Here is a 25,761-nt window from a genome sequence, read left to right as displayed (position 1 = left end):
CGATTAAAACGGATTAATTTTTTTAATAGCAATTAATTTTTTTGAGTTAATCGCATGAGTTATCTGCGATTGACAGCCCACATATATATGATACTTCCTGAATTATTTTTGGTTTCACGTCATTTCATTTCTGTTCTTATGCTGCACTGATAATTACAGTTTCCAAACAACTTTCTTTGTGTCCTATACCTTCCAAAAGAGAACTTCGATTTTTACAAAACTGACCAATTAAGAAAATAATCAGATAAGTAGCCTTGGCTTAGCACATTGTGAAATTTCTCCTGTACAGAATTCCTGTTTTTAAAGCATCTTTCTGATACCCTGCTGATGTTTAGATCTTTTTGGGAAGTCTGACAGCAACATCATGAAACATGCCCAAGCACACTTCTTCTCTGGGGCTGCCTACTGCCACTTTGGTTTCAGATTTTCTGCTACATTTACTGGTCAAGACCCCTTTGCTAGCCCTCAGGAACAGCATGCATGAGAGATGCCAAAAAGCACTGCATGAGTGTGATGTTGTTTGAGCAGACTGAGAATTGTTCAACTCAACTGCTTTTTTGGTCAAAAAATGCCAATTAATCAAAACTGAATTTTTCACTCAAACTTATTGGTTTTGTCATGAAGGTTTCAAGTATAGGTCAAAATAAGAGAGGCTACTCTAGAATAACCACTAGCCCAGTGGCTAGGACACTCATATGGGATGTAGGAGACCAAGATTCAAGTCCCTGCTCTGCCTGGTTCATGCAAGTGCCCTGTCAGGGTTCCCCCCCCCCACTCTGAACTCTGGGTACAGATGTGGGGACCTGCATGAAAGACCCCCTAAGATTATATTCTACCAGCTTAGGTTAAACCTCTCTAAGGCACTAATTCCTTAGATTGATATTGCTGCCACAACCAAATGATTTATACAAAATATTCAGGGAAGGGTCACTTGGAATCCCTATCCCCAAAATATCCCCCCAAGTCCCTTCACCCCCTTTCCTGGGGAGGCTTGAGAATAAAATAGCAACCAGCTGCCTTAGCAATGTGAGCACAGACCAAACCCTTTGTCTTCAGGACACTGAAATCAATCAGGTTCTTAAAAGAAGCACTTTATAAATAAAGAAAAAAGTAAAATCACACCTGCAAAATCAGGATGGACAGTAACTTTACAGGGTAATAAAAAGATTTAAAGCATAGAGGATTCCCCTCTGGACTCAGCTTCACAATTACGAAACAGAAATGAAACTACCTCTTTAGCATAGGAAAATTCACAAGCCAAAACAAAAAATAACCTAACTCATTTCCTTGCCCTACTTACAGTTTCTGTGGTTTTAGTTGAATTATTCCAGGTATGGTTTTTGGGAGATAGTGTACCTGCTGGCTTTTCCCTCCATCCAGAGAGAGAACAACCCACAAAACAAATCCTTCCCCCCCAGATTTGAAAGTAGCTTCTTCCTCATTGGTCCTTCTGGTCAGGTGCCAACTAGATAACTTGAACTGCTTAACCCTTTACAGGTAAGGCAATCCAGTACAGCTGCCAAGCATACATAAGGGTTGCTACCATTCCCCCTATATTCATGATATGCCCTAACCACCAGGCCATAGAGTCAATCAGTTTCTTTCTCTCCTGTTGGAGCGGTTTCACTTTGTATAAATCAGTAGTTTTCAACTTGTGGACCCCTGTGGGTCTGCAGACAATGTCTAAATTTCCAAAATGGCCCACACTTCCATTTGCTATTTTGTAGCGGTCCCCATCACTGGTGTAAATAGTTACATATTCATTGGGCCAAAGAGTGCGCGAGAGGCAGAATCAGGCAGAGCAGGGACTTGAATCCTGGTCTTCGATATCCCAAGTGAGCATTGGACTACTGGCTATTCTAGGGTGGTTCTCTCTGGTTTTTAAACAAAAAAATTTGACAGGTCCAGTTTTCATTCTGATGCAGAACTACATGTTAAAACCTCAGTTTTTCATGAAATTGAATTCTTGTTTTCTAGCCAGCCCTAGTCATCATAGCTATTCCATGAGACAGGAAATACAAATGACCATAAAAAAAAATACTGAAGCTTCTATACGGTATTGTTAAATGCACAAAGTACTCACACTTAAGATAAATTCTCTAACTTTAGTTACATTAACCTTATAACACTAGTAGAAAGATTTCAAATGAAAATTTGAGTTTCCAACTGGAGTCCCTTTAAAGTTTTAAATTGGCAAATGGAAAGATAAAATAGCAGAGAAAGCCAGGATTGCTTTTCACTTTCCTCCCAACCCAAATTAGATTTTATAAAGTAATGGTCAACATTGCTTTACCTTATTTACCAAAATCAAAGACCTTTGCACAGAGTTCATTGTGCACCAGCAACACAAAAATTCCTGTTGAAACAGTGGATTTTAAACATTGGAGTGACAGTGCTCAATCCTTGAAATTAGCTTTTGATTTTCAGTGGAACACAACTGTTCTGTTCTAGGAACTCATTTTCAATTTTTCATAAACAAGACTGACCATTAATTTGGATTACCTATATTTAAATCAGCATATAAAAAGTTACCTTGTTACTGCACCTGAAAATATCCTCTCTATCATCCTGTTTGATATAGCTGTGAAAGAGAAAAAAATATTAGAAGTATTTAAAGGTCATATTTTTGTTTTATATTGTGTTTAGCTGATTAAATATTTATTGAAAACCACCTAATTACATAAATATAGAGGTATGTAAAACAAAAGATTAGCTCTCATTAATCTTTGAGTGCCCATGGATGGGACCATTTGACATATACAGCTTCCAAAATTTGGTCCAAATGGCTTTAAATTCTGACTTGAAGCACGAGTTCTAGGACAATAAATACACAGTATAATCCACTGCCTATTAGATCAGTATTTATTTAACAAGCATTGCCTTAACAAGTTAATCTTGCTTTCAAGGGTCTTTACATTTTAGAAGCCCTATAATTCATCAGAGCGCCAACCTGGAATTAGGAATTTTAATGTACAAAGATAATACTTAACTAACTGACACACAGTTTTGAGATACATGTTTTTATTCTGTTACCAATTCTGGGGTTTTACTAAAGATGAAGTGTCTTTGGTTAAATGATTGATCTTATTTGCGTAGTTTTATGGTGCTTTCTACCAGCATACTCTAAGTGTAATTTCACTACTAGAGTATAAAACATATTACTAAGGAATTAATAGGCTTTAAGAGCTGTATGTTTTACAAAAGATACTTCTACATTTCAAAGTTTAATATTGGAAAAAAGAGAACCAGAATTGCATCTGATTAACCTAACCATTGAAACCTTTCATTTCAAAGTAACCCCCCCCCCCCCCCCACCAATGCTTCTGTAAAAGGCTAACTAGTCATACCTTGTCCTGTAGTATATATTTGTTTTTGCTATCACCAAACATTTCATAGATTCATAGATTATAAGGCTAGAAGGATCACTGTGATCATTGAAGTCTCACCTCCTGTATAACACTGGCTATAGGATTTCCTTGAATTAATTCCTGTTTGTACATATCTTGCAGAAAAACATTATGATGTTCTAAGGCAGTGGTTCTCAACTGGGGATACACAGAGGTCTTCCAGGGAGTACATCAACTCATCTAGATATTTGCCTAGTTTTACAACACGTTACATGAAAAGCACTAGCGAAGACAGTACAAACTAAAATTTCATACAGACAATGACTTGTTTCTACTGCTCTATATACTGTAGGCTGAAATGCAAGTACAATATTTATATTCAATTGATTTTATAATGATATGGTAAACATGAGAAAGTAAGAAATTTTTCAGTAATAATGTGCTGTGACATTTTTGTATTTGTCTGATTTTGTAAGCAAGTAGTTTAAGTGAGATGAAACTTGGGTACACAAGACAAATCAGACTCCTGAAAGGGGTACAGTAGTCCGGAAAGGTTGAGAACCACTGTTCTAAGGGACACGAGCAACCTATTCACTATTTATTCCCAGAACTGGGAGACACTCAGCTAGTTTGCTTCAGGGGAAAAAAAGCATGATACAGCTGAAAGCTGAGATCATAAAAATTAGAGAGGGAAGAGACCTGTTAGGCTATCATATCAATACCCCTTCCACGTCAGTATTTTTCCTTGCAATGTGTATGAGTGCTTGGTCTAGTCTAATTTTAGACTGACAGCAACAAGGAGACGGCCACTCCCTGTGGGAGACAACTGCGCCGTTGAAGACATACCTTGCTTTACCACCTGCTTTTTAAGTGTAGGGCCAAAATTTTCAAAATGTGTGTCCAAAAGTTACACTGTGAAGTCCATATTTAGGCACCTAATAGGTAGCACCTATTTTCAAGAGTGCTGAGCACGCAGTGTCTCCTTTTGATTTCAACTGAACTTAATGGGAATGGCAGACATGCAGCAGTACTCAAGATCGATCCCTTCAAGCTGCTTGCACCCATATTTTCTACTGTTCATGTTTAAACAGCTGTTACTTTTTCTTCCGATTAAGAATGAGGAGGGAGTCATCTATAATATGTGATCAAACTTGCTTTTGCCTTTGCTGGTTTGTTGGTTCAAATGATCGTGACCAGCAGAAAAACATAGAAGTGTTCTCCTTCCTGAATGAAATATTGACTAAAAAGTAGTTAGACTTGAGTAGAAGCAACCCTAGGGAAAAATATTTCCCTTCTGTAGGGCAATCAGAATGATGTCCCAGATCTTTTTCACTATGTGGGAGAGCAGGGCATATCAGATTTTGTTTGTAAGTGAACTTTCCAATCACGAGAGGAATGATTCCTTAAGATAACAATAGATGCACAGCCTCTGACAAAGTACTTCCAGAGCAGCTGCAAGATGTAAAGAGATTTAAATTAGGCTCTTGGACAAATGTGCAGGATTACTGAATCCAAAACCACTGTAGAATTTGTGAATGCAGAACAGCGTTTAGCTGCTAGATATTCTTAAAACTGCATATGAAGTGTGGTATAGCTTTTCAGTTAACTTTTACTTATGTTCTTAAAGTTAGACTGTTAAAAGTTGTTCCGTGTGTCATACCATGATCATTATGCCGGGCTAAATCCTTTGGATCAATATAGAGGTCATGGTCTGTATCCAGCTCCCAAAATTTGCAATAGATGACATAGAAGTGCTCATAAGAGAAGTACTCTGTCAGCTGGTTAATATCCGCTTCTTCTTCCAATAATGCCACATTCTATTATCAGGAAAAAGAAAATCTCATTAAAGAACCTGCAAGATGCCTGTTGGTCACAGCAGCAACTGGAAGGATAAGTGAAAGTTCTCATATCATCAATGAGTGTCACTCATCTTTAACAGTCTTTCAGTGGAATTATTTTATCTTCAAAGACCTTATGCACAATATAGCATGCTAAGAGCAGATTTTAATAAACTGAGTTGAAAGCTAAGGTGCCAGAGAAAGCTGCATAGTAAGGACAGCCAACTTACTGCTAAGTGAGAGACAAATATAGCTCTGAACAACATAGTAATCTAAATTGAAACAGTCTTGTATTAATAATTGCTCCCTTGAGAATCAATGCACTTTAGTCTTCATTGATCTGGGAAGAAGCAAGGACAAATACCATCTTTACTTATGCCCTTTTAAGTATTTAACTTAATAAAGCTTTTAAATGAGCAGAAGTTATATCTACCTTGCAAAGTTTTACATAAATACCTGCAAAAAGCTGCTTTTCCTGAGTTCATTACACGTGATTCTTCCAGACCAAGACCTATTTACTGTATAAAATATCCTTTGTATAACCTGCAAGAGACAGACAAGTTGAAAGTCTACTTTTAACTATCTGACCTAAACACTGTATTGTTCCAAGTCTTGGTTAAGAGTTTAAAAATACCTGGGTACAAATGCAAACAAACAAAAATATGAAATAAGGTTCTGCAGTCTACTGCTGTATTTACTTCCCATTGTTTATTTCTATTGCTCAATCTGCAGTATTTGGTCATCATTACCCTCGGAGTCTATCTTCCTCCTCTCTCCATCTGTTGAGGCCTGGGTCCATTCCTTTTTTTCTCCCCTCTCCCTTGTCTTAGTGAGCTCATCCTCCTATTGTTTCAGATACTACCTTTCCAGACATTATTTCCAACTCTCTCTCTCTACTCAATCTACAGATATCACTTAGACATCCTTCAGGTGTCTCAATATCTTCAATTCAGTGCCACAAAGCCATAGGTCTTTCCCCCTAATCCCTCTCCAGCTGTCTATCTGTACTGACAACTCCAGCACCCTTCTATTCTGCCAACATTCTTTTCATATTCAGTCTTGACAAATTCTGCTACTTCTGCATTACCAAAATCCATCCTTTACCTCACTATTCCCATTGCTGAAAAACCTTAAAAATGTCCATGTCCTGGCTTCTCTTGCCTCAACTACTGTAACTTTATCCCTGATCAACTTTCGCACCTCTGTCCAATTTATTCAAGAACCCCATTGCTGATATCCCCTTCCTCTCTAATTACTCCCACCAACTCATTTCATATATCCCTCTCTAGGTTTCTGCCTTTTACTCCATCACATTCAAAACCTCCCCCACTACATCCACAACAGCCTCCTTCCTCATGCTTGCCAACCACCTTTTCCCTTCCAAATCCAGTCTTCAGATCTAGTACATCCAAGATACTAGTTCTACCCACAGCAAGGATTCTATTGATGATGTAAATTTATGTCTTAATTTTACAAATGTAAGGGTTATCACTTATCCATTACGCCATCCATGTATATAGTGCTTTAAACATAAGACAATATTTCAGCTCTCCAGGATCTTAAAAATCTAAATTAGAAAACACAAAACTTGTTTATCTATTTACACTATAAATTTACGTTTGAAAAATGCATAACAGATATTTCCTGGTTCAAAGAGTTTACAATTTAAGCTAAGCAAGATAAAGACAGGATATGGAAGAGTAGGTCAGGAAAAGAATGTGGTAAGAGAATTATTTGAGAAAAGGTAAGAAGGAAAAGTTGGTTAGATACTATAAAGTACATGTATCATCCACTTTATACTTTTAAGTTAAGAACAGTCTTAGAAGCCTACTGTAAAAAGGTTCAGTCCAAAGAATGTGAGATTTTTATTTCAGACTACACTATTAAAAACATTACCTATCTGGCAATGAAACTCGAAGTTCCAAGTTATAAATCCATCTGTTACTAAAATAAAGGGATGTCAAAAAACCCTATGAAACAGTCCATCATACTTCCATATCAAAATGAAATTGGCTTTGAGTTATGAGTAAAGGGTATTAAGGAAGTTACTGATATTTTAATCATGAAATTTTACATACATATTATATATATATATACATATATACACATACATATATACACATATACATAGATAGATAGTTAAAGCTGCAGCACACAGCAAGCTCTGCTGCTCTTACTTTGAATAGGAACAGCTGGTTTGATAAGCCTAGGAAGGGGAATGGCCTATCTTACTTCTGAAACTTAATTAGTTCAGACTTAATTGTGTGTTTAGGGACAGCCCATTTTTGGCTTAAACTACAAAGCAATTTTTTTCTACCAAAGTTTTGCCTTAGCTTTGCAGTTTAATCCATCTGGACATCATTACCTCATCTGTTACACATCTAACCTAATTGCCTTCTATGGCCTGGTCTACACTACGACTTTAATTCGGATTTAGCTGCTTTAATTCGAATTAACGCTTGACCCGTCCACACAACGAAGCCATTGAATTCGAATTAAAGAGCCCTTTAATTCGATTTCTGTACTCCTCCTCGACGAGAGGAGTAGCGTCAAAATCGGTATTGTTAATCCGAATTAAGGTTAGTGTGGCCGCAATTCGATGTTATTGGCAATTAGATGTTATTGGCTACCCACAATGCAACGCTCTGGAAATCGATGCTACTACGGTAGCTTGGACGCACACCACCGAATTAATGGTGCCTAGTGTGGCCGAATACATTCGAATTTATAAAATCGGTTTCCTAAATTCGAATTATATAAATTCGGATTAATCCTGTAGTGTAGACATACCCTTAGATGAGATAACTGGCTCTGTGGATGAGGGGAAAGCAGTGGAAGTGTTATTCCTTGACTTTAGCAAAGCTTTTGATACGGTCTCCCACAGTATTCTTGCCGCCAAGTTAAAGAAGTATGGGCTGGATGAACGGACTGTAAGGTGGATAGAAAGCTGGCTAGATCGTCAAGCTCAACGGGTAGTGATCAATGGCTCCATGTCTAATTGGCAGCCGGTTTCAAGCGGAGTGCCCCAAGGGTTGGTCCTGGGGCCGGTTTTGTTTAATATCTTCATTAATGACCTGGAGGATGGTGTGGACTGCACTCTCAGCAAGTTTGCAGATGACACTAAACTGGGAGGCAAGGCAGATACACTGGAGGGTAGGGATCGGATACAGAGGGACCTAGACAAATTAGAGGATTGGGCCAAAAAAAACCTGATGAGGTTCAACAAGGACAAGTGCAGAGTCCTGCACATAGGACGGAAGAATCCTATGCACTGCTACAGACTAGGGACCGTATGGCTAGGTAGCAGTTCTGCAGAAAAGGACCTAGGGGTCACAGTGGACGAGAAGCTGGATATGAGTCAACAGTGTGCTCTTGTTGCCAAGAAGGCTAACAGCATTTTGCGCTGTATAAGTAGGGGCATTGCCAGCAGATCGAGGGACGTGATCGTTCCCCTTTATTCGACATTGGTGAGGCCTCATCTGGAGTATTGTGTCCAGTTTTGGGCCCCACACTACAAGAAGGATGTGGAAAAATTGGAAAGAGTCCAGCGGAGGGCAACAAAAATGATTAGGGGTCTGGAGCACATGACTTATGAGGAGAGGCTGAGGGAACTGGGCTTATTTAGTCGCAGAAGAGAAGATTGAGGGGGAATTTGATAGCAGTCTTCAACTACCTGAAGGGGGGTTCCAAAGAGGATGGAGCTCTGCTGTTCTCAGTGGTGGCAGATGACAGAACAAGGAGCAATGGTCTCAAGTTGCAGTGGGGGAGGTCTAGGTTGGATATTAGGAAACACTATTTCACTAGGACGGTGGTGAAGCACTGGAATGCGTTACCTAGGGAGGTGGTGGAATCTCCTTCCTTGGAGGTTTTTAAGGCCCGGCTTGACAAAGCCCTGGCTGAGATGATTTAGTTGGGAATTGGTCCTGCTTTGAGCAGGGGGTTGGACTAGATGACCTCCTGAGGTCCCTTCCAACTCTGATATTCTATGATTCTATGATAACTGGTCTTAAAAAAAACCCCAAAATTGAATGTTTGCTAGAGACAACTGGACAAGTCTTAAAATTTGGGTCTCTAAAACAAACCAGAGCAGAGAATGAGTAAATAGTTTGAGACTTGTTTCATTTACTATGCTCAAAAAGTCACTTGCTGCTGTACATTTTTTTTTTTTGATTGTGGGAAGGAAAAATTGTGCAAAATAAACATGACACTGTTGAAATTCTAGAGATATGTTTAATTCCTATGGAAGTTGCCTACACAACTCTTGTATCAGTACAAATATTGTTTCTACAGATTAGCTTTATATTAGCCTAAAAATTATGTATCAGACCTTACTCCTAGACTGAGGGCAATTATTTTAAACCTCTGGCCAGCAGCTGGGTCTGCCTCCCTCTGAGGTACTGCTCGGATGGCATCTTACCCAGAAGTGGAAGTGCAGCAGCATTAGATTTCAATATTTAATAGTAAATTGGTGAGAGAACCCACTAAAAACTCTAACCTACAACTTTAATTACGTGAAGACAACATCCTCCAGACACAGCTTCCACCCAGCAGTAGGATCACTAAAGCTTCACGAAGTTTCCTAAACAACTCCCAGTCAGAATACACTTAAATACAATACTTAACTAAAAGAGAGATCAACTGATCTATTTGTTATCATTCAGATAATTACAGGGCTTAATTTCTTTAGAAATCTGTAGTGGTCAGCAGATGCTCTTTCTTCTAAAGAGGGACAACAGTGTAGACCGTTTTCTTGAAATTCTTTAATTAGTGGACTGGTGTTACAGTTCCCTTTTCAGAGAGAATGTTCATAGCAGTTTGGGCTTCTTTTCTATGAGAAGTTCTTTTAGGGTCAAAAGTAAGTAGTGGAAATTTCATTAGCTATCCCTACTGGCCAACTGCTAAGATGAGTTTGTCAAATGTTATTTCAACCCAGGCCTCCCTAAGTAAATATGTTCCTCGGCTAAAGAAAGGATTGGGGGATGAGAGGATTTAGCTGTTGCAGCCCTCAGAAGGAACAGCAGTTTTTCCACAATTCAGACAAACCAGGCTCCAATACAGTTACTTAAAGATCCCCACAGTTGACATATTTCCTTCTTTCTCCCCTTGCTTCCACCATATCTTTTGAGAAATAATTCATCTAGGAATTGCTATGGCCTCACTGGTAAGAGGCAAAAACTAGTATCATCAGCTCTTAGCAAGAAAAACCCAGCAAACAATTACAGTGTCATCAACTCTCATTAATTTATTGTGAGGCCCACAACTTTGCCACCTGTTGGAGGAGCTCTTGTGATGACATGAAGAGTTCCTCGCCTCGTGTGACTTGGGAGCAGGTGCCTGCACCAACTCCCCACTGCACCATCCTCCAAGCTCTTCTTGCTACTCATCCACCTTGGCAGCCTTCTTGTGGGGACCTGATTGTTTTGATCCACCCCTCCCTGCTGCAGGCTTCTGGAGGTGACTGACTGATCTGCATCCCCATCTTTTTTGGCAGGCTACCACGGGGGCGGTTCTTTCCTCATGCTAGACTGCATAAGCTGGCTCAGAAGTAGAACGCTCAACCCCCAGAGCAGGCTATCCCTCTGAAGGTAACCCATTATGGACAAGGGGAACACCCACCCACCACAGCACTGAGAAAAGGCTTTCGCCAGGGACCTGCCTTAAGGCCCCTGCCTCCTATACATTAGGTGTCAACTGGGGCGGAATCCCTTTCTCCCCCCCATACCCCTGCCGCCTCATATTATGAAGGGTAAAGCTGAGCCCTCACGCCCCCTCCCACTTCACCCCACTACTATGCAGATAAATCTGAGCCCTCTACCCCCCCCATCCCCTGCTGCTCTGGGGGGCAGCACATTGTTTTGTTGAAGCATTTTGATATACCAGGTCTGCAATGGCTACACACTTCCTCTCTCAGCAGCTTGAAGCAGTACTGGCCCTCATTGCTCAACCCCCAACAGCACCTCCACACTGCCTTTCCGCAGGGCTTCTCCTGACCAAGAGTTAGAGGGTGGGGGTATGGTATTAAGATTTCAGCATATTTCCCTACATCCTCCAATCCTGAGAGCTGACTGCAGGAGAGAACAGGAGCAGCAGCAGGCACACAAGGTAGTGGGGCACCAACTGACTTTTGGAGGGTGTGGGGGAGGAAGAGGATAATAGTAGCAGCTAACTTTTGAGAGAGAAGTAAAGTTTCATGAAGCCCCAGGTGCAACCCTTCCTTGTTGGTGAGAAAGTCACTAATGTCGCCCACATGATGTCTCCCATCCACGTTCCCAAGTAGTGGCAGGGGACCATATTGGGGAGATTGACTTTTTCACATTGATGAGAAATGTCACACACGGAGCTGTGCAAATTTTGGCAGTTAAGGGAGCAGGTGGCTGTCTTGGACTGAGAAGGCAAGAGCTAGGGAGTGGAACACCACCACCTGCTCCAAAACTGCATAAAGCCAAGAGTAACTGCAAATGGGGACAAAGTTGTCTTACTTTTGCTAAATATGCAAGAGTTTGCACTACAGTGCTTCTAAAACACACTGCAAGTAGGCAGTGGGGTTCAAAAATCAGAGTAGACTAAACCCCGCAATTTAATCTTCTTAAAGAAGATCTTAATTTTGGGGCCAATCATTATTTTTGGGGTTGATCCATGATTTTTGAACTCTTGGGGCTGGCAATACTACTATTGGTCTGTTGGCAATGTCTATTGGAGTGGGGAGGATGAACCTGAAGACCTTCAACTCTGGACTAGAGTATGAAAGGTGCAGAACCAAAGTTAATGTCTCAAAAGAGACTTCCAGATTAAATTTGTGTTACAGCCAACTGTAGCTTATGTATACTGAATTAATGGCCTTAATTTAGTTCCCAGAGGATGCTTGTTAAACCCAGTCACTGATTCTTGCTGAATTTTTTTTTTTTTTTTTTTAAATGGAATGCCCTTTGGCGGGATCTCAGACTCTGAAGATTGAAGGACCGAATGAGCACAGAGTCTGAAGCAACATAATCTCTACAGTTTGTCAAGTCCAGATCAGTAGTTGAGGGAAATTGATAGAACAGTTAACTGCTATTCATATAGCAGTTTGTGGACAGAAAGATAACTTTAGTCACAGGAGCCTAGAGCTGCAGATCTGGAACTTTTCATGTATACAATTTTCAATTAAAGGAAAATCCTTGAACTGGGAAGGTGCAAGTAGCTAAAAAAAAGGTTTAAATTCTATCATGATCTCTTTACAATTCCATAATATTGTGGAGAGCTTATATATTATCTACTTGATAAATCTGAACTTGAAATAAAGCAGAAGTCATTTTAAACTTTTAGGCTTTTTTCATTATGAAGTCCAAACCAGGGTCAGTATTCTAACCAGCCATACATTGAAAACCACACCCAAATAAGCATCCAAGTTAACTAAGTAATTTGCTCTTCAGTAGAAATACATAAACATGTTCCACACAAACCATCTCCATTCAATATTCCTCATTTCAACTGTCATTCAGTAAGCTCTTCTAACACCCTAAAGTATAGAGAAACCTTACAACTATCAGTTGCAATGACAGATGCTCTTCCTCCCACTACCGTGTCTCCTGAAGATTTGAATATGCTCAGTATCATGCACTAGAAGCCTGGAAAGTTGAGATCAGCAGAATACTTGTCTCTGGAGATAAATCCACTGTGAAAAGGATGGTTTTACATATTTCAATTGACCTATTAACTAACAGTTAAATTGTATAAACAAAGTAATTTTTCTAAATAAAGCACTTACTGTGGTAATGTAACGAGAATGAAATTCGGATGCTTCTTTTAAAAATGATAGGCCAGGATGACTATTCACCACATCCTATAAAGAGAGGGGAAGAAATGGAGTGCCAGTTGGTACCCATTCTCACCCTGGGTATCAACTCATTAATGCAGAATACTACCTCCAATTCCTTGAAAGAGCCATTCCAAATTCAATTGCTAAGCAAAGCAACCATTATTAAATATAACTTCATTTGTAGAGTGCCTCATGTAAACATCCCATGGTGATGTATGTTTTCAAAATAATCCGGCTTTTAAAAGCCATTTAACATGAGCTTTCTTAACTGTAATAGGGAGATTTCAGAAACAATAGGCAGAAGTGTGCAAATTATATGTTCCGGACAGGGGAAGAAAAAACAAAACAAAACATTTTCCTGGTGTCGATGGGGCTTGATACATGTAACTAGTAAGAAACAGCATTACTGAAAAATTACAGATGCTTTCCCATTATAAATGAAGAAACTCTCTAAAACCACATGGAAGTACACTACAGATAGTGGTAGTCCAACAGGCAAGTTTGCTTTTCGTCATTCATTAGCAATACACTAAGACCTGTGACAGTCCAAAAAGAGATTCAACTGCCATTTTTCTTCTTTCCCCTCTCCAATAACTTCGCAGAAACCTGAGCACATCCTTAGCACTACTATGTCAATCACAAATTGTCATTCTTAAGGCTAAATAGGTTCTGACACATTAGTCAGTCAAAATCAAACATCAATTAAGAGCTACTGTAGGATGTGTAGGGTTTTTTCTTTTCAACTTCTTCCCTACATAAAAGTAGGTTATAAATATTTGTGACTGTAAAATGACTTGTAACAATTTAAATTCATTAGTAGGTCAGTTGACCACACGAGTTGAATGCACTAAATATCAGTAATCTTTTTATTCATTCTCTTTACTAGAATTACTCTATTAGTTAGGTTTCAGAGGGGTAGCTGTGTTAGTCTGTATCAGTAAATTTTTCAATCCACTTTGATTGAATTGGCCTCGTTAGCACTACAAAAAGTAATTTCCCCTCTGTTGATATTCACCCTTTCTTGTCAACTGTTGGGCATGGACTACATCCATCCTAATTGAATTGGTCTCGTTAGCATTGACCCCGCCCCCCCACTTGGTAAGGCAACTCCCATCTTTTCATGTGCTGTATATTTATACCTGCTTACTGTATTTTCCACTCCATGCATCTGATGAAGTGAGTGGAAAGCTTATGCCCAAATAAATTTGTTAGTCTCTAAGGTGCCACAAGGACTCCTCGTTGCATCTATCAGTTAGGAAATTAAAGTTGCTCTGGTACATCTTTTCTTTTGTTTAGCTTTGGAAGATACAAAGAGGTCATGATTAATTTAAATTGCTATTTACTTGTAAAAATGGAATGAAGTCTTCTTGCACCAAGTAGTTGCATCCAGGGTTCATCAGAAGATGAACAAACTTTGCCGCATCATCATGGCAGGTCTGTAGTATTCTGAAATGCAAATATAAAATGAATTTGCATCATAATACTTTTCTACTCCATTCAGAGAGGAAGAATGCTCATACTTGCGTTAGGAAGTTCTACAGCAGGACTTATGAAAAAAGCTGCAGTCTATCCCAACTCACTGATGTAACGTGAGCACCTAAAGAATTAGTTACCATAATATAAAGGCAGGCATGTGGTCACAATTTCTTCTACCTACTAGTGATCTTACACAGCTCTAAGCATTGCACTAGCCAATAATCCCGTATTGCTTCCTCTCATACTAGACTTTAGGCATAATTTACATTAAATTATCTATAGTGTACCTGTTCCCAGCAGTGGAGTAGTCAAATGAGAGGACAGTTTGAAATCAAGACCATAGTTTTTTCTCTGGAATCAGTGAGACTAGAAAGGGCTAGGAAGGAGAAGTATCTGCCCACAACCGTTGACATATTCCTGCAAATTAGGACCACACTTCTCAAAACCTAGGGGCCACTAGGAACTTGTCATTAACCACACCACATTATATATCTTTACACAGCAAATATCAAGATTTTAAACTGTACACATTAATTTTTTCATCAAGTCCACTCTGTGTTGGACTACATAAAGGGGTTTTGTTTTGTTTGCAGGCTGGATCACATTCATAGCTTAAAATATTAATTTAAATTAAGAAATACAGTACCTCAAAAAGCAACCTACTTACTTTCGCCACATTGCAACAAATTTATGAACTGAGACGCATCCTGTTCGTTCTCCTCCAGCACAATAAAACAAGGGACCTTTCCAGTAAAGTGGGCATTCACAGGCCTGGAATTAAGTTGTAGAACAATGCAGACAGTCAGTTTATTGATTACTTATCTGAGTGTTACTCCCTCTCAAAACACTAGCATAAAATGAAACCTTGCTAGTGTAGTTGTAAGGCAGCATTATGGGAGAACAGGACAGACACTTGTTTCGTTGCACACACTCTTACGGAACTACAGTGAACATAAGTATTTAAGGCAATTCCTGGAAGATTTGGTTTATTGACTGGTAACCTTTAATTTGACTAACAGCTTTAGTCTCTACTGTACTGCACAACAAGGTAGACTTTCACAGTAAATAAAAGAAATTAAGGGGAAAAGTCATTTCCATTTATTCTTTTTTTCCCCACAGTTGGGAAACATTTTTCCACTTGTGCTTCTAAAGAAACGGGAGATTCACATATGAAGTCAAGCATATGTTTACTGTAAGCAATTACAGTTAGTGTATATATGTTCCAGTGTTAGCCCTAGACTACTATGGAAAGATATACGAAGTGATCAATACAGCTCCCTTGAAAACAAAATATTTATCGCTTCAATATTATAAGGAGACAAATATTAAATTCCTCCAACCCAATTTGCTATGTATGTTATACAGAAACAAAACAAGTCAGTCTTTTTAGATTGATAAACCCCATATTCTGACATGGCAATAAATCTAGTGACTACGGAAGGACTAAGAAAAAACCCTCCAAAAAAACAAAGCCATTCTGGATTTGAAGGCTTAATAATGCAAGTCCATGACTTTTTCCTGTCTAAGGTGAGAAAGTTATCTAGTTTCTTTGTTTTTAGATGAGTAACTGGTTTAATTGTAGAGTTCTACATAGACATATTTGGAGTGATAACTCAAAATTCTAATCTTGCACCGTGTAAGTAAACCAACAGCAATGCACTTAAAACATCTGCAGTAGTACAATTGATTACTGTGAAGGCACACGGCCAAATTTTGCACTGAGACAATGCTATCCCACTGACATCTCTGGGACTGCACAACATATAACTCAGAGAATTTGGTTGCTTGAGTTTCTGATGTTGACATTTATGGGCTCTCCCCAAAACCCACTAAGGTTAATGTAAAGACTCCCATTGACTTTAATGGGCTATGGATCAGGCCCCATATTAACTTAAATTTGACTGGTATGGTCTACTTAACTTTTTGGAAGTTTATTCATATCACACAACAGATAACATAGGAAAACCATCATTTGTTTCCCTTTTGTAGGTTAGTATACTGGAATTAGACACCCAGTAAATCCTCACCTTTGCAACTTTGCCCATGTCTTCTAATCTTGCTCTCTCATTTGGAAACTGAGAGAAAGTTCTCTCTATTTTGGCAATCACTGCATCTATATTCACTTTTTCTTTTGGACATCCTCGGGGAAAATAAAATGTTGGAACGGTTTGGCTCAGTGATGGCGGCAAAGGTTCTTCTTTCTTTGTCTGAACCTAAATGGATAAATACATTTGACATAGTGAGGTGTATTAAACTGTATGCCATACAATCCTCCTTAGAATGAAACTGAAAAGCCTTTATCCTGTTTTGTATTAACTACTGTAACACACATTCCTACAGAAAATCATTACATATGATGGAATAAGCCAGGGGTAGGCAACCTATGGCACACATGCCAAAGGCAGCACGGGAGCGGATTTTCAGTGGCACTCACACTGCCCAGGTCCTGGCCACCGGTCCGGGGGGCTCTGCATTTTAATTTAATTTTAAATGAAGCTTCTTAAACATTTTAAAAATCTTATTTACTTTACATACAACAATAGTTTAGTTACATATTATAGACTTCTAGAAAGAGACCTTCTAAAAATGTTAAAATGTATTACTGGCATGCAAAACCTTAAATTAGAGTGAATAAATGAAGACTCGGCACACCACTTCTGAAAGATTGCCGACCCCTGGAATAAGCTCTTTAAGAATGAAGAGTGAAAAATTCCTGAAAAACTGGCATCTAGAACATTTCAGTCTTTTCAAAATGAATTTAAGTTTGACATAAGGAAAGCTATTTGGTTAAGGTAAGAACAGCGTTTCCCCTCTATCCCACCTCAAGTCTTCATCCAGCTTTCGAACCAGAACTCTAGCCAAACCTTTTTCTGAAGTTTGGAAGTATTCATAATTGTTATTTTTACTTCCAGTTCTAGCTTGAGACCAGAACAACCCAAAATATCACAAGCAAGGCTGTTAAGTAACAAGTTTAAATACTGAAGTGCTAGAATCATGCGAGAACTTGCTTTCAGAAAATTTCCACCTCAGTTTTGTAGACTCAAGAGGGTCAGGTAAGCATGCAATCTTGTGGATGCTAGAAAGCTGCACACTTTTCTTCTCTAATTCAAAGAGTCATAACTGTGAAGAAAAAAGTTTCAATTGAATCCTGAAAACAAGACAACTTTCCTTAAAATATTTAAGGAAATATGTTCTCAGTATTTGTGTACTAATGCTTCTGCACACACAAGTGCAAAGATATACGGGTCTATGTATGCTAGAGTTGTGTAATTAACAACTCAAAAATGATTGAAGCCCATTATAGGTAAATTTATTCAGGTAAGTGGTTACAGTATAGCTGTTAGCTACAGTAAAGGAGAATTTACCCTTTATTCAATTAGTCCCATGAAGAAAGGTCAGTAGCTGAAAAACAAGTCAACAGGATATAAGGCAATAGAGAAATAAACTGAGCAAATAAAAAGAATTTGTGTATTGGACAGCTCAATAATTTGGCAACTGAATACAATGGCTTTCATCTCTAGGTTACAGATTCAAAACCAGCCCAATTTAGTAGTGACAAAGTTTTTCCCCATAGTGGCCTATTATGCAATCAACAATCCCAGTGAACCCAAAGTCCATCTCAATTTCCTCCAGTCACAACTGGCACCATCTGATAGATTTAGCAGCAACATTAAGGAATGAATGGCAAAGACACATTATTACCACCACACCCCTCAAGGTGGTCCTTCCACAGCTGGGCTGAGGCAATGGCAAAACAACATAGGGATGTCTGTACTGTTGCCATCCATGTTGAGAATGTCATACGGATAAAGGATTTTGGTCCCCAAGAGGACTTCAATCCTGCACCTTTCACTGAGATACAACATGTAAAGAGGTTGAGTTAATCCCCTAGGATTTTTCTACAAATGAGCCAAACAATTCCAACTTTACACTTGCCTTAATGTTGCAACTTCACTAAAATTCAATGCTATCCTTTAAGTAGGTCAGAATAAAAAACAAAAGAAAAAAGTTTACTTGAGTTTGTGATATTTGTAGGTGAATTTTTTTAAATTTTTGTTTACTGGATTTGCACTTTTCAGTTACACCATAAAGGCTCTCTTGATGCCATAAAAAATGTCAGTCACATCAACAGAATCACCAAATAAAAACTAACAAATACTCCAGATCACCTAAAAACTTCCCCAGGCCGAAACACTTCAGAGTGTTTTTTTTTTTTTAAAGAAACAATTTTCCAATCTCCAAAGTGGTGTTACTGTTAGCATCATGAAGAGTGCAACAAACAATTTCTTTATAATTTCCCCCTACATTTCAAGGTAACCACCACTACATCAGTGCGTGGGTTGAGCCTCTATGACATAACTAGTCGCTGAAAGCCTGTGCTGTTGCCCAGGTGTAATTCGTAAAGGCAAAACGGCTTAGAACTTGAAAACTGGACAGTTACAGACAGTGAATCCCAGTGATTATTCAACCTGGTGATATCCTAAACAAAAGGAGATCTCAACCATGTTGGAAGCTGTTTCCATCATTTCAAACTGACTCAGACATTCTATACTTTAGAGCGACACCCTTGGAATATGATTATATAGATAGCACGTTTTAATCTATTGTGCCAGCCTGGGGAGTAGATCTTTAGCCCTTCCCTCTCTATGGGACTGACACAGTAGTGTGCTCTCAGTGCTGTGTGTTGACTGACCATTTTTACAGAAAGACAAAAAAAGGAAGCAAAAAAAAAAACACAACAACAACAAAAAAAAACCCGTCAGATTGAGTTGTGATCCAGCTACTTCATTCCTTTTCCCCCTAAACTTTGTCGTTTTCCTAGGCAGCAGCTTTAAGCTGCTGACAAGACTGGCAGGTAATAAAGTTCTTCAGATCCACTGCCGTCCATTCTTTCTTCAGGTGGAAAGCAAGGAAGTTTTAAATTATTGTAAACTCCTTTAGTTAAAAGTTTCAGAGCATTAGCCTAAACCAGGGGTTGGCAACGTTTGGCACGCGGCTCGCCAGGGTAAGCACCCTCGCGGGCCGGGCCAGTTTATTTACCTGCTGACGCGGCAGGTTTGGCCGTTCGCGGCCCCCACTTGCCACTGTTCGCCGTCCCGGGCCAATGGGGGCAGCGGGAAGCGGCACGGGCGAGGGATGTACTGGCCACGGCTTCCCGCCGCCCCCATTGGCCCGGGACGGCGAACCGTCGCCAGTGGGGGCCGCGATCGGCCGAACCTGCTGCGTCAGCAGGTAAATAAACTGGCCCGGCCCGCTAGGGTGCTTACCCTGGCGAGCCGCGTGCCAAACGTTGCCGACCCCTGGCCTAAACAGTCTTTTAGTGCAACTTTAGTATAGACCCGAAACTAGGTGTTTTAAATCCAAGGTTAAGAAAGTTTAAAGACTGTCACAAGACTGGTTTCTTAGCAAAGAAGGAACAGGGAATATGTAAAAAGACTTAGACTGGGAAGATGACCCAGTAAAACAAAGCAAGAGAAGAAAATAATAAAATTGTAAGTTCTGCAGAGGTTTGGAACAGTAGATATTCTTCAAAAATTGTTCCTTCAATTATATAAAGTATACTGCACATCTGTTGTGATACAGCGAGATAAATGGTAACCTTTTGGTTTACACGTAGAAGATTTTTGGATTTTAAAGGCTATCTGGAATTTAGAATGTTAACTTTGTACAACAACTAACGATAAATCCTTTCCCAGAACTGTTCTTTCCGGATGGACAAATTTAACATAGCAGGCATGTCCACTTCATCACAACAGAAGCTTCCTCATCCCAAAACCGCTCAACCATACCACCATTTAATTTCTCCAAGTAAAATATTGCTGTGGATAAACTTGACATTCTAGATTTGAGGATATTTTGGTAACAGTAAAAACATCAGCTTTTGTTATACAAGTTAAAATTATCATTAGTGTGTTATTTAAAAGAAAAATAGCACACTAAATATGTGCTATTTCAATATGTGCTTCAATTTTGATGGTGATAGTTTACACAGAACTGGTCCCTATTGTGAATATTTATATCAGAGTGATTTTGAACAGGAAGCAACAAGATGTCTAAACAAACTCAATCTGCATAAGAATTGGCATATGAAGAGTTACAAAACACTGGAGAAAGACTAACCCAAACTGAAAACAAACACCTTATGAAATAGTGAGGTAAAAGGTTGTTTAAATATGATCGTCAAGTTAGGATCCCTTTAGTGAACAGATTACAGACGCTAATATTACCATTACATTTGATTTTTTTATGCACTTATTCAATTTTTTGAGAGCCTATATGGGATGCAGGCTTTTCTTTTTTTTTAAAAAGGAAATAAAGTAAATAACCTTCCTTTGCACTACAGAGGGACCTTCTCCATTGCTTCAAGTTGGAAGAGGAAAACAATTTAAGCCTTCGTACTCTTGTGAGTGATACCTGAAAATGGATTGAAAAAGAATGTATAGCAATAACGTGTAGTGGAACTGAATAAAGAAAACCCTTTGAAGTAGCTTCCAGAATCACTGGAATGATATTTCCCCACTTCCCCGACCAGGCAGCAACAATCATCTACCTTGTTACTAAATAGATTGTGGTCCTAAAAAGGCAAATCCACCAACTTATCTTAGTTATCTTTAAGGTCTGGATCCTTTAGCTCCTTTTCAGGGAGACAGCTGTAGTCCAAGAGCATGCTGAGGTCCTAAAGGCACTATGCACTGCTTGAAGAGTATTTATGGTTACTCTTTGCCCATCAAGCACAATTGGTTGGTCTCCTTTCCTTCTGGGAGAGTTGATTAAAGAGGGAGAGAAGTTGGTTTTGGAACAGGAAGGTGAATGTGTGTCATCTTTCAGTAATCAGAAATCTTCATTTGAAGGGTGACCAACAAATACAACTGCCTCCCCAAAGTGGTCAGTTTTCCTGGGCTCAATTTCTAGGACTTTGAAGCAGAGAAATACCTTCAGAATCTTTTTTCAGAAACAGATATACAGTAGCCTCTTGGGGCTGAGGACTATGGCCGCAACAAGAGCTCAGCCCCAAACCATCCATGTCAAAGCAATTTTCAACACTTATCTTTGGAAAGCAAGGTCAGGGATGGTTTCTAGGACATACTGAAGAGGAAACAGAATGCTAGAACAGTAACTCCCCACTGACTCCTCAGCAGCAAGTACGAAGCATTCCCCCGGCACTGAACCAGATAACCTTTGAGGTGAAGCAGCTGTATCAAAGCATTACGCACTCGTATTTCCCTTGAAGAATCCTGCCGCAAGTATTCCAAAGCCTCCTTTAGCATGAAGAGGCACAGACCCAGGCTTCCACATCTTCCAGAAATACCCTGAAGGATGTTACCGAAAACAAAGCCTCCCCTCCCTGCCCTTTCAGCATCAAGGAAGTAGCATGCACTAAGGCCACCCTCATCTTTTATGCAACTGAATCTCTGACTGAAGACTTCTATGAGCTGTTTTTGGAAGTGGTCTCAAGTCTCTAGGATGGTACCAACTCAGATGATTGAAGAGACAACTTAAGCAGAAAGAGTTCAAGCATTTACCTCCAATCCCTATGGGTGCAGGAAGTAAAGGCAACGAAGGCTGCACACTACCCTGGGAAACTATTTCCATTCAGGTACTAAGACTGTTGATCCGGGATCAATAATTTAGAACCGAATTATGTACAACATTTAAACCCAGACTTCTTGCTGGGATCAGCTACACCTACAACACTGAACACAAGGTCAACAAGCTCATACCAAAGATTGAGTACAGAAAAAACAAATCTACGGTACATTAATTACAGCCAATCAAAAGCTGTAGCTACAGGAGTGGTTTTTGCTTTTCTAAAGAAAAAGTAAGTAACTACAGGTTTTGATCCTCAGTTCCAACTTTCAGATGAAGGTCAGAAGGAACTGAGGAACTACTAAAGTTGCACTTCTTTATATGTCCCCTATGAATGAATGGGAAGGTTCACCTGAATGTCCCCTATGATCACTGCTTTCTAGAGGGTTCAGTAGGATGTCCTAGAGCATATGTGCATCTTATCAAGAGGGAGCCATACTGAAAATACTCAAAAGAAGGGCTATTTCTGTTCTAAATAAGACAACCTATTAAAAATGCACTTTGACTAAATGATAAACAAAAACGATAAAAAGATTAGAAAACCTGACCTATGAGGAAACGTTAAAAAATTGGGTATGTTTAGTCTTGTGAAAAAAAGGCCGAGGGGCAGCTAAGTCTTGGGCTGTTACAAAGAGGATGGTGATCAACTGTCCTCTATGTCCACCGAAAATAGGACAAGAAGTAATCAGCTTAATCTGCAGCAAGGGAGATTAAGGTTAGATATTAGGAAAACTAACCTTAGAGAAAAAGTTTAAATATATTAACTATGTTAGATATTAGGAAAAACTAACTACAAGGATAGTTAGGTACTGGACTAGGTTGCCATCCTTGGAGGATTTTAAGAACAGGTTAGACAAACACTTGTTAGGGATGGTCTAGTTACAGTTGGTCTTGCCTCAGCACAGGGAGGATGGATTGACTACATGACTGACTAGAGGTCCCTTCCAGTCCTATATTTCTATGACACTATAATTCCACACAGATGAATAAAAATCTCAAATTACTGGCTAATTTAAATTGTTAGAATTAAATGTGGGATATTTGTTCACACCTAAAAAATACTGCTAAGAGTCCTGCTAATGCCAAGAATAAATTTGTTTGGATTGAAAACCTGATATGACACCGTTTATTCTTGCTGCTGTGAATTTTTTCAGTTGGAGGTCAGCCTTCCATTTTCTTGCTTGTGCTAAAAATCTGTTTATAAATTAAACTACCAAAAGAGACTTGTTCAGCCAAGTGAGAAACTCCAGTACACAACTTGCCAAACCACATAAAATTATGAAATATTTGGAGCTAAAAGGAGATTTAAAAAAAAATTAGTTACATTTCAATGAATGTTTTGCATGTGTCGAAGTGTAACAGTATGAAGTAAATTTGACATATTAGCCTTTGCAATGAACATATGCCTGAGTTGCAATTCGCAATTCAGAAAGCCAATAAGTTTCCTCTAAAATGTGATCTTCTAATGATTTACAATTTTGTAATATTGCAAATAAGCTTCTGTAAGATTCACCTTGAAAAGAGAAAGTAAGATCGTTCCTTTAATACACATAGTCAATTTTCACCCCGGCATACAAAAAGCATAAAGGCTTTGGGTAAATTCAGACTATGAAGTGTTTCTTTACTCTTACTTTGTAAAAGTAGTGAGAAGGTTAATTTATTTATTTATTTTTGCATGGAGTGGCACAAAGGCATTTCTTCATTCCCTTTGCTAGTTTCAAGAATATTCCCTACTCTTTGATAACATCTGAGAGTATGTCAACATCAGATACATTATTCCTACAGCCCTTCAATAACAAGAGGCAGGGAAATCACCACATTATCAAGCAGGCTGAAAAGAAACATGTACATCCCCACCCACTCCATGAATAAGAATCTTCTGACCCTCTCCAGCCTGCTTAGTTTTTCTCCCTTCCTAGTGGTAGACAACAGCTATTCAAGCAGCAAATTTGGCTTTGAGCAAAACTGAGGAAGCAAGAAGATTAGAAGCCAGATGGGCCAGTTTCTAAATATGGGGGAACCAGCTGTTGCTTTCCCTGTTTCCCTAAGATGATTTTTAAGGGGATGCTTATCCCAAGCACTCTCCCAAGTAGAGATCTCTGGATGTTACAAATGCCTTGGCTCTGGTACACTTCTTCTGGTGAGGTATAGATGCCTGCTCCTTCCCCTGCCTGCCTACTGGGTTACTGGGATATGGAGTATTTGCAGCTGGTCATGGGGGCCCATCCTAGCCACCATTACCGCAAGACTTTAGAAATGAGATAACACATCTCCTCTCCTTCCTGACCTAAAATAACTTTTTCTTGAAATCAAGAAAAGGGGAAAGGCCTCTTCTCCCCTATTTTTAAAAGACTGTACACTTTTCAGGATGGCAACTCTGTTTGTGCAAGAACTACCACATTAAAGAAATAAATGCATAAAGTCAATTAGCTCAATGAGGTTAAGTCTCAATTGTTTACAGAGTGAAGGTCAAGAGAAAGTGAGTTAAATACCTGAACATGGTATTCATTAAGGGTGGGGGAAATCAAGCACACTTACCCACTTAAAAATATATTTAGACAACATGCTGATCAAGATGCCACAAACTAAACAATTCTCAGTATTTGCACTGTTTTGACATGATGCAGTACTTAGAATAATTGAATGAATTTGTCCTCATATGGCAGTGCTTGTGTTTTATAGTATCAACTTAGACTATGCAGCTTTGTTATTGTTTATGAGTAGAGATTTTTAAGGAAAAAGGGTATTTTCTAGTGTTAAAATCAACAGCCTTGGTACATTGCATAGAATGCAGATCTCAAGAACGAGGTTCTACTCAATATTAGGACTTCAAGTGATGGAAAACATGCAGCAGGATCAGATTAATATAAGATCCAGAATTTCTTACCACACACTGTAAAGTATGGGCAAAAGTTTAAGTTGTCTTCAGGGTGGATTTGATTTAAATCAAATTGATTTAAATCATGATTTACATCACTAGTCAGGAAGACTCGATTTAATCATGGATTTCTACATAAAAGTGCATTCTTGTTGGTTGTTACCAACCTGAAGATCCTGCATGTTCAGACATGTTCCTTTCATCATCTTCAATGCAGCTTCCTCCTGAGAAGGAACACTTCTCATGATGTTGGGTCATTCGGGCAACCAGGCCTTGCATTTCTTTGTTGCACTGTTTGCATTTTGCACGCATGCCTGTCTTACCCACAGGTAGAGAAACTTCATTAAAATATTCCCAAACTGGATCTCTTTTATGGCCTGCTGCCATTGTAGGTTTTTCCTTCTAGTAAGAGAATGGTATAGTAGATCTCAAATCAATGAAGGCTATATTTAGAAAGACCTTAAGACTTCTGGAATGTGCTGCTCAAACAGTTTCACTCGTTTCTACTGTCTGTCCCTCCCTTCTCACATTTATCTCCAGATTTCTTCTCCTTGTCCAGATCTATTCCGCCCCCAACAATCTTCTATTCATTGAACTTTTTGAAACGTTGCACTTGTAGAGAGAGATAAGGGACTGACTCTGTGTACACAAATTTGCAGAGGGACAATAGGGTTGAGGTCTGTTATTTCTCACCTCTATATATTATTTATTTATTTAAAAACATTTTTGCTGTTAACAAGCATGTTATCTCTGGAGACAAATCCACAGGTAGAGAACTGCAAAACTAAGCATCTCTGATGGTACCTTCTAGACTGAGCACTGAGTCCCATTGGGTAG

At 39.1% G+C, this 25,761-nt stretch overlaps 1 protein-coding gene across 1 annotated transcript in view; it reads right to left on the bottom strand.

Annotated features, from left to right (window-relative positions):
- The window catches only part of PPP2R3B (protein phosphatase 2 regulatory subunit B''beta), an 86,938-nt gene that overhangs the window by 18,383 nt on the left and 42,794 nt on the right, over positions 1 to 25,761 (bottom strand). Inside the window, exons 3-9 of the mRNA XM_065417359.1 lie at positions 16,487 to 16,672; positions 15,127 to 15,230; positions 14,327 to 14,429; positions 12,933 to 13,007; positions 5,642 to 5,728; positions 5,008 to 5,164; positions 2,533 to 2,581 (exon numbers count right to left, since the gene is read on the bottom strand). Coding sequence (XP_065273431.1) covers positions 2,533 to 2,581; positions 5,008 to 5,164; positions 5,642 to 5,728; positions 12,933 to 13,007; positions 14,327 to 14,429; positions 15,127 to 15,230; positions 16,487 to 16,672 — 761 coding nt within the window. The remainder of the gene's footprint in view (positions 1 to 2,532; positions 2,582 to 5,007; positions 5,165 to 5,641; positions 5,729 to 12,932; positions 13,008 to 14,326; positions 14,430 to 15,126; positions 15,231 to 16,486; positions 16,673 to 25,761) is intronic.

Source organism: Emys orbicularis, chromosome 1, assembly GCF_028017835.1.
Source record: "Emys orbicularis isolate rEmyOrb1 chromosome 1, rEmyOrb1.hap1, whole genome shotgun sequence".
Taxonomy (NCBI): Eukaryota; Metazoa; Chordata; order Testudines; family Emydidae; genus Emys; species Emys orbicularis.
The sequence above is the reverse complement of the archived record's forward strand: the minus strand, read 5'-3'. Positions and strand labels throughout refer to the sequence as shown.